Source organism: Fusarium tjaetaba (genome assembly GCF_013396195.1).
Source record: "Fusarium tjaetaba strain NRRL 66243 chromosome Unknown NRRL66243_c0000053, whole genome shotgun sequence".
Lineage (NCBI taxonomy): Eukaryota > Fungi > Ascomycota > Sordariomycetes > Hypocreales > Nectriaceae > Fusarium > Fusarium tjaetaba.
This window is the reverse complement of record NW_023501249.1, coordinates 58,812-67,187: the sequence shown is the minus strand read 5'-3', so window position 1 is coordinate 67,187 and position 8,376 is coordinate 58,812. Positions and strand designations below refer to the sequence as shown.

At 47.8% G+C, this 8,376-nt stretch overlaps 4 protein-coding genes across 4 annotated transcripts; 2 read left to right on the top strand and 2 right to left on the bottom strand.

The window, feature by feature from the left end:
- Positions 1 to 1,100: 1,100 nt before the first annotated feature.
- Positions 1,101 to 2,201, bottom strand: FTJAE_2655 (GAF domain protein; the record flags this gene model as incomplete). Its single annotated transcript, XM_037348871.1, has 4 exons — positions 1,101 to 1,821; positions 1,875 to 1,967; positions 2,019 to 2,137; positions 2,199 to 2,201. The coding sequence occupies 4 exons, from the start codon at positions 2,199 to 2,201 to the stop codon at positions 1,101 to 1,103; spliced, it is 936 nt and encodes a 311-aa protein (XP_037210263.1).
- Positions 2,202 to 3,266: 1,065 nt separating this feature from the next.
- Positions 3,267 to 3,791, top strand: FTJAE_2654 (acyl n-acyltransferase; the record flags this gene model as incomplete). Its single annotated transcript, XM_037348870.1, has 1 exon — positions 3,267 to 3,791. One exon carries the CDS (start codon positions 3,267 to 3,269, stop codon positions 3,789 to 3,791), a length of 525 nt encoding a protein of 174 aa, XP_037210262.1.
- Positions 3,792 to 5,506: 1,715 nt separating this feature from the next.
- On the top strand, positions 5,507 to 6,216 carry FTJAE_2653 (uncharacterized protein; the record flags this gene model as incomplete). The annotated part of the gene is made up of 2 exons (XM_037348869.1): positions 5,507 to 5,828; positions 5,873 to 6,216. The coding sequence occupies 2 exons, from the start codon at positions 5,507 to 5,509 to the stop codon at positions 6,214 to 6,216; spliced, it is 666 nt and encodes a 221-aa protein (XP_037210261.1).
- Positions 6,217 to 6,401: 185 nt separating this feature from the next.
- Positions 6,402 to 8,122, bottom strand: FTJAE_2652 (Na+ H+-exchanging; the record flags this gene model as incomplete). The annotated part of the gene is made up of 3 exons (XM_037348868.1): positions 6,402 to 6,692; positions 6,742 to 7,922; positions 7,987 to 8,122. 3 exons carry the CDS (start codon positions 8,120 to 8,122, stop codon positions 6,402 to 6,404), a joined length of 1,608 nt encoding a protein of 535 aa, XP_037210260.1.
- Between the last annotated feature and the right edge of the window lie 254 nt (positions 8,123 to 8,376).

The following is an 8,376-nucleotide window of genomic DNA, read 5'->3' as shown; positions in this document are numbered from 1 at the left end:
AATCGAACCCTGGGCTCCGCGGAACTGATCTCTCAGGTTATGAGAGCGCGAAATGTTAGCCACTACACCATACCGGATGTTGTGATAGGGGTCGCTCAGATTGAGACTGATGATTCCGTGACTGGGGTCGTAGCGGCGAGAAGCAAGGCAGAATTGCAATTCCTAGGCGATAAAACAAAAGTTCGGTAAAAGAAGAGGAATATGGAATTCGAGTGAGGAGTAGCGTGCTCAGTCAATAGCCTAGAGAGGACTTACTCCTAAGAGTTCCAGTTATTGTAGCTCAAGACTTGTGAACGCAATCTTGCACACAATCCTCAGTAGTTGAGCAATTAGGTCAATTGGGAGGTCCAGCACTTCACCACGGCAAAAACAGACTGGTTGACAAAGGATACTTACCAAAGGTTGGTATTCGAACCCAAGCATCTCTCAATATCAGGATACTTCCTGTTGAACAGGTGAAGATCAAACCAATCAGATCAGATCAACGACAACAATCTTCTCTTTCCTAAAAGGGAAGTCTTCGAAATGACTCATTCTGGCTCATCCTTTATCGTACAAAGGACCTCGCATTTACCCCACTTCCCGCACGTTCGTCTGGGGTCCTTACAGTGCTGTTGTACTCGTGATGCACTGTCCTTCTATCGCAACTGGCCAACATCCAGTCTGTGATTCATTGTTACTCATTCCATGGAAAGCAAGATAATGGAATAGTAAGTTCTATGTACATAGTCTGATTTTGGTACCTACACCAGCATCGTTCGGATGTTACGGAGGTTTGCGACGTCGAATAACATGTATAAATTGCTTGAGGTGACTTGACAGAACGAAGCAATTGATTTTAAGGGTTGAGACAAAATGATGAAGATGAGTGCGATCGCGACCTCACCTGCTAAGAGCATCATCATCTGACAACATACACCACATCACAGGAATTACGATTGGATGATTGAACAAAAAAACATTATAATTCAAAATGCGCCTCGCTGACAAGTAACATATCTAGAAGTCTTTCCAAAGCCCCGAATCCAAACAATGATGCTGAACTCTTGTGCTGTATTTCCTTTCCTGCTCCTCTCGTTCTGTTTCCGGTATTGCTTCCATCACTTCTTTCCCATCATTTCTCTCAAGGCATCCACTTCGGCTTCTCTCCTAGCAAGTTGAAGCCTCATATCGTCTCTCTCATTTGTCATAGCGGCGAGTGCCTCCTCGAGCTCCGAGATGCGATCGAGTCGCTTTTGGCGGTACTTGCGAGCTGCGAGGGTGTTGCGTTGGCGTTTGAGGGTAACAGCTGACTCTTCATCTTCCGGTGACGATTTGCGCTTCCGGGAGGAGCCTGATGAAGAGGAGGGAGATGGGTGGAGGGAGAAGGTGGATGTTCCTGGGATAGATGAAGAGGGAGATTTGTTGGTGGTGGTAGCAGTAGGGTGGGGAGTGCTTGATGTTGAAGGTTGCTCGAGCGGTGAAGAGTTGACAGTGATGAGAGGCTGCTCCTGAGCGAGGAAGCCATCTCCCACATCGAGTTGAGTATTCGTATCCAGAGTGTTCATATCAGGAATCATAATCTGATCAAACAATCCCTCTCCCATGTTCTGACCAAAATTCCACGACGCATCATTTCCCTGGTAAACACCTTGGGAGCTGAAGTCGAAGTCGAGAAGGGGAAGATCCAAGAAGGGAGAAACGTCGCACAAGAGGCCAAAATCAGAATCTGGCGCCGGGGCACTGATGAGACTACCATGACATGACGAGTTGTCGGGCGCACTTTGCTCCTGATGCTGCTGCGACCTCCATTGATTCAAGTTCGAGGGGGCTTGGCCTCCCCTGTAAGTGCAGAGAGGCCGATTAGGCTAAAGAGGGGAACAGGAGGAGCGGACGGTGGGAGGGTCCGTTGGTGTTGATGAAGAAAGAAAAGTAGAGTGAGGACGAGGGATGGTGTTTTATATTGCACGAGGTCGGCGTACAGTGTGCTGGATTATGGGTACACTTGCGCTAAAGCATTCCTTGCAGCGGGCGCTTACAGTATGGCCATGGGCCCGTGGACCCGAACGGTGTGAGATGGGTTATCGGGATCGCCGTTTTTGCTCTTCAGTGATAGGACAATTGCGATGCATCGAGTTTCAATTGCATGAAGTTTGGGCTGTGTAATTGGGTCTGACTCATTGGTGTTTGTTGGTTGCAATTGTGCAGTCGAAGCGGACCATGGCTCCAATCATTAGGGGATCGTAAGCAATTGAGAAAGGCTCTCTGGTTGTTGAGCACAATTATTCGCAATGACAACCCGATTTCCTACACATATTGTACTTAATTTGAGCAGAAATTCCAATTGATCTCAACTAGGTAGGTAGAATTGATCAGTGTTGGAGTGGGAATACAAGAGCGAGGGCTTTCCATGTTCACTCAGGAGCCCAGCTCGCTTTCACTGAAGCCACATTGTGAAACGGTCGGGTTTTCCCATGGGGGGCCGGAAAGCCCGACACAAAGACACGCCAAAGAGAGTAGGCAGATACTTCCAAACAAGTACACTGCGATCTCACTTCTCACCGAGCAAGTTGAATCAATAGTCTTTTCATGAGGTAGTGAAGCTTGTCCCGGCGGAGAAAATGACATAAAATCATTAATAAATAGGCCAAAACGACACCGCTCTGCTGCTCAGGGAATAAATGCACAACACCCTCTGGTACCTAAAACGAAGGATCTTATACAAATAGTTTTCATAGAGCACACAATAGCTAGGAAGAAAATTAGTAAGTGTCCTTCACTGATCTCAGTGATACGGGTCTCGGGTAAGCAGCTTCACTACAGGCCAGATCAAGAACATTTGATATCTGGTGCAGCATTTTTTGCCAACAACCTAGTAAACGAAGATGGAAATAAGACAAAAGAACGATGGCGCAAAGATAGAAGTTGAGGCAATTATACAAATTCTCCCATTGGTCTGCTGCCCTATCTCCGAGCCTCAATACTGCCTGCGCCCTCCACTTGTAGGGCTGTCGATCAAAAGGCTCGCCCTTACTGTCCGACAGTGATCAGTTTAGGTTACAACAGACCGCTTAAACGGCACTGAGAACCCTTTAATATGACATGTTTTTCACTTCTTTAGCGTCAATCTGACGCCCTTAGACGACCTTCCTATTTTAAATATTGTAGATTTGGTGATCACCACGGGAGTTTGAGGTATTTAAAGAGTCACGTATACGATCGAATGAACTTCAACAAATTGACATTAGGTATCCTTTCAGTACTGTTCAAAAAACCAATTAATGACAATGTCTAACTTGCACTTTCGCGTCGCCACTGAGGATGATGCCCCTCGTCTTCAAGAGCTCATCGAAGCAGCATTCCGTTTCAGAGACGCTCACATCGACTGGATCGGATCTCCCGAATTAGCTGAAGCTTTCAACATCGAGATATCCGTCATTGTCGACAGGATCACTTCAAAAGATAGCAAATTCCTGGTCGCCAGTGACACCCCCAAGGGCCCTATAATCGGGTGCGTCAACGTTATGAGAAAGGCCCCTGATTACGGCCGTTTGTGTCTCTTAGCTGTCGACCCGACACTGCAGCGGGGAGGTTTGGGCAAAAAGCTTGTTGCATATGGAGAAGAGTATCTCATGAAGGATTTTGGTGTTGGCAAGATTGGGTTGAATGCGCTGCATACGAGAAAGAGTCTAATTAAGTGGTATGAGAAGTTGGGGTATGTTAGGACGGGAGAGATGACTACGATTCCACGTGAGTGGATTGAATCAGCCACGCCTATTGTGTTGGCAGAGTTGGATAAGACTGTTGCTTGAGTTGAGGCTCGCATACGATGTGACAACGCTGGAGGATGGTAGTGTTGATGAATGAGAGATTGACAAATGTGAGTTGCTGTGGAATTGGGGGATCAAGAAGCTAATATAGAGCGCAGTGAGCCACCATTTAGATGATCACTCAGAGACATTACCTCCTTGAGTACTTTTATCCCATGGATGTGCAGATAACCCGCGTCAACGTGCGAACGAACATCGGTGCAAGTCGTTTGGAGGAGGAGCGAGACGGAAAGAAATGCGATATCTCAACGTTTCATCCCGGTTCTTCTTTTCATGTCTCCATACAGACATCCTCGCGCTAAATTGACGACAATATGATAGTGAATAAACGGATATAGATCAGCATTCTGATTCATGCCCAGTGATAATCATCAAGGTAGCACAAGAAGCCGATCCGGACCTATTTTCTAGAACCCGAACCTTTCCTCCATTCCGACATTTCCCTTCTCTCTCTTGCGCCTCATCACCACGTCTCAGAGCGATCTGAGCGTACTCAGCCTGCCGTCATGATAACCAACAGTCTTGGCAATACAGGATTTAACGTGACAAACATCTCTGCGTCGTCTTCACAACGTACTGAGCCACGTCACGACGACCTTCCCAAAAACGCCGCCAAAACGTCTGTGTTCCCAAGTTACGCAGTCAGTGTATTCTCATAACCAAACGAAAACCTCCGAGATCACCACGTTGAACGAGGCTCAAACACGATAGGGCTCAAACTGATGGATCGCCAAGACAAACTCTGCTATTAAAGATAGAATGGAAACGCGTGGCTAGCGAGGCTGTGATATCGTCTTGGCAGCTGAGTCCACGCTTCTAATACCTTTGACCAATGTGAATGCACGGGTGTAAACCTTGGTAGACGAATCACAACGATCAATGTGCTTCTCAGAGAGGAAAGACCTCACGCGACAGTAGAATCAAGCATAAATTGCGGGAGCTGGGGTAGTGGAGGGGGTATTGCGTGGCCTGGGGGGGAACAGCCACTGATCATCGTGCGTGTGTTGATCTTTTTGCTTTCTCGAATTTCTTTGTTAATTGCCGACCCTGGTTGTATGTCACTTATGACGCAGGGCCAAAAGTTTAAGCTTATATCGCACACCGGAGAAATATAAGCATAATCAGTCCACATGCCTCTAGTACGGATACCAATATCCTGTAATTTATCTGCAAATAGCTTCGAGGTCAATACAAGCTCGCCGAGAGTATTGGCACAACAAGTTCCCCAGACTTGGAGACAAGCAAGAAATTTGGCAGTGGAGAATGGCAGCCCAACGCTTTAACCATGACGCTCCGCCAAGACCGTAGAAGCGGAGACGAAAGTTATCGTGAAGCCAGTGACGAGCAAGCTTCTGAGTCGTGCAGACGATCAATTGGTGGGCAGATTTAATTGCTTGGCATATCACCCAGGCATTACGACTGCCGTGGCTTGGTGAAAGCAGGCAAGGATCACTCGACATTAAGGTGAGGCTTTCGGCTGGCCAAGGGGATCGTCGGGAAGTGACATGCAATAAGAGTTGCCAAGAAAGTAAGAATGTATTGTGAAACTGGAGTTGACCGATGAGAATGTATAAATGCCTGCTTTGTCCTTCAATTCATTCTCTCATCATCAACAGCTTCATTCACAACCTCAATTACCCCGTCACACTTTAAACCCAACAACACCAACAGAACTTCTTCTCACACAATCACTCAAAATGTACACTTCAACCATCGCCCTTGCTATTGCTCCCCTTCTCTACCTCGCCCGAGCAGACGTCAGTCTTGACCGGGACGATATCCCACGAGAATGCGACACCATCTGTGATCCAATTGTTCAGCTCACCAAGACATGCGACACTGACCTCCGTGGCGATCGTGACCGCGAGGAAGATCGTCTTGAGGCTCAGTGTGTCTGCACAAACGACTCTTTCAACGTTAGCCGTGTCGCTGCTCTCTGCGCCGGCTGCATTCACCAGAATGCTCAAAACGACCGGGATGACGATGACGACGATGATGATATCCGTGATGACACTGAGGGTAAGTTCTCCTGAGGAATTACATGAGCTGCGCTAATTGTGTAGAAATTGATGATATCATGTACACCTGTGGTTTCTCATCTACCACCTATGTCGCATCCGCCGCCTCAGCTGCTGTCTCTGGCGTCTCAGTCGATGCGACTCGACCTACAGATGCGTCTCAGTTGACCACCACCATTGTTGGCGGCACACGAACCCAGAACTCCAACGAGCCTTCTGCTACCGGTACCAGCGGTGGTAATGGAGGTAGTGGAAGTAACGACGACAACAACAATGATGCTTCTGCTACCAACGATGCTTCTAACCCCGACGAGACCAACGCTGCTGCTGCCATGGCACCTTACGGAGTCGTCGGCGCTGTTGTTGGCGCTGCGATGCTCCTGGCTTAGATGTGATGGGACATGGCCCTGTAATAGGGCTACTGAAATGCTGAAGGATTGTCGCCTTTTATGCGATACGCCTTATTTTTCTTATTTAGAGGGATATGCTTAATGAGATATGTCGCTATTTATCATATGACACCGTCTACCGATGTGAATCTATATGCCAGATAAAGGAAACTCACTCGCGACTCTTATCTGACCTCATCAGCGAACTGTATCTCTCGTCTGATTGGAGGTGTCTCATCGCCAGCATGGACTGGCAGCTCTGAGCGCATTCTTTGGGCGCCAGTGATAACAATTGGACCAGTAGCCGGACGGGCATCTTTCTTATCTTGTCTGAAAAAATACCTCCCAATGAAGGGGATATTTCGTCGTCGTCCACCTGCTGGAGCATCGCTCAGACTTTCGCTGACAACGCGACTCAATGTCCTGGGTGCGTGGAAGCCCAATTTTCCGACTGGGATACTCAGGCCATGAACGACCTATACTCTGTTAGCATAAATAATAATTGACGGGTAAGCGGCCACCTACGATACTGCAAACTGTGAGGAACCACACAATGATGCGTGTCTGGTCTCCAAGATTCTTGACATCACTCCTCGGGTTACCATTATCACTAAGATGCTCCTCAATGAACTCCAGGCTGATGAACAGATAGAACACTGCCGAAACACCAATTGGTCCAAAAAAGCCGACAAAAACAGCCTGCTTGACCTCCTCAATCTGATGAATCCACTTGTGCATTCCAAATACCCACGGGAGTCGCCTCAGGATAAGGACACAAATCCCCAGGATGACAAGATGCCACAGAGGAATAACAGAGTTGTCATGGAAGTCTCTCCAGGGGATGTAGGCTCCATACCAGAGAAATATGGTAACGTTGAGCAGCATGTCGATTGTAGGTTGGAGAGAGTCGTCTTTTGTCTCGAGGCGGAACCAGTCGTCCCATGTGAATGTGTTACCGGCGATGAAGCATGCTAGAACATCGTCTGTACCGACCATGCCACATGTCCCTAAGACAAAGAGTGCTAGGGCGATGGCAAATACGAGGAAGCTTTCGCGATCAACGTAATTGTGCTTTTCAGCGAAGTGAAGCAGCTCTTTGCCAACCCATCCCACCACAGCGCCGTAGATTACACTGAGAAGGATGGTATAACCCCAGGTCATACCGAACCACAGCCCAATAGCATCCGCCGCTCCTCCAGATGTAGCTCCAGCGCCTGTGAACTTGATGAGATAGAGCGCCAAGAAGAGGAACGGGTAGCCCAGTCCATCATTGGCACCAGACTCAGCAGTGATGAGATACTGAAGATCCTGCGGGATGTTATGGTCCGCAAACTTGCCCTTCACAATAACAGCACTCAAAACCGGATCAGTGGGTGTAACACAAGCCCCAATAGCAAGGGCATGTAAGAACGGCGGCTGTCCCGCAAGCGCCCATACAAGCAGACTCGTAGCAAGCCACATACAAGTCATACCAGGCCCAAGCAACAAACTAAGCGACTTCCATTCTCTCACGAGATATTTACTCGGTAACTGCACACCTGCAAGAACAAGCTGCACGCCGAGGACAAGGCGGCTAAAGTTGAGGGTTATAGCATTGAGGTCAAAATTGCACGACTCGGGAAACTCAGCGCACTCAGCGTAGTCCTTTGGACGAATGAAGTCTGCGCCATGAGGACCAAATGCAACGCCTGCCAAGAGAGAGATAACTGTAACAGGGAATGTGCTTTAGAAATGCCAAGAGATATTTATGCAAGGGTGTTGGTGACGTACGGGCTTCGGAGAGATAGTAGTTTTCTTTGAGGAGGTAGGATACGAGGCCGAAGATTGATATGAAGCCGCCGAGAAAAGCGACAACTATATTGAAGTTTGTGGTTTGGAGAGGGATTGACCATAGATTTCCAGACATTTTGGGCGTCTTGAAGTGAAGGTGAAAATCTTGGCAGGGAATCTGAGGCAGACGGGAGGGAGGATGTCATGGGTTGGATTAGTGCGTAAGACCAAGGCTACACCAATTAAATCTCAAGAGACTTCTACCGATGAATATGAGATGAAGATCGGAATAAATTGTAATATCGGATTAATTCAATTGGAACCCTGGTGATCTTGCACATGTCAATAGTTGAATCATGTCCGAGATTTTGCGAATTGGGAATTTTGGTG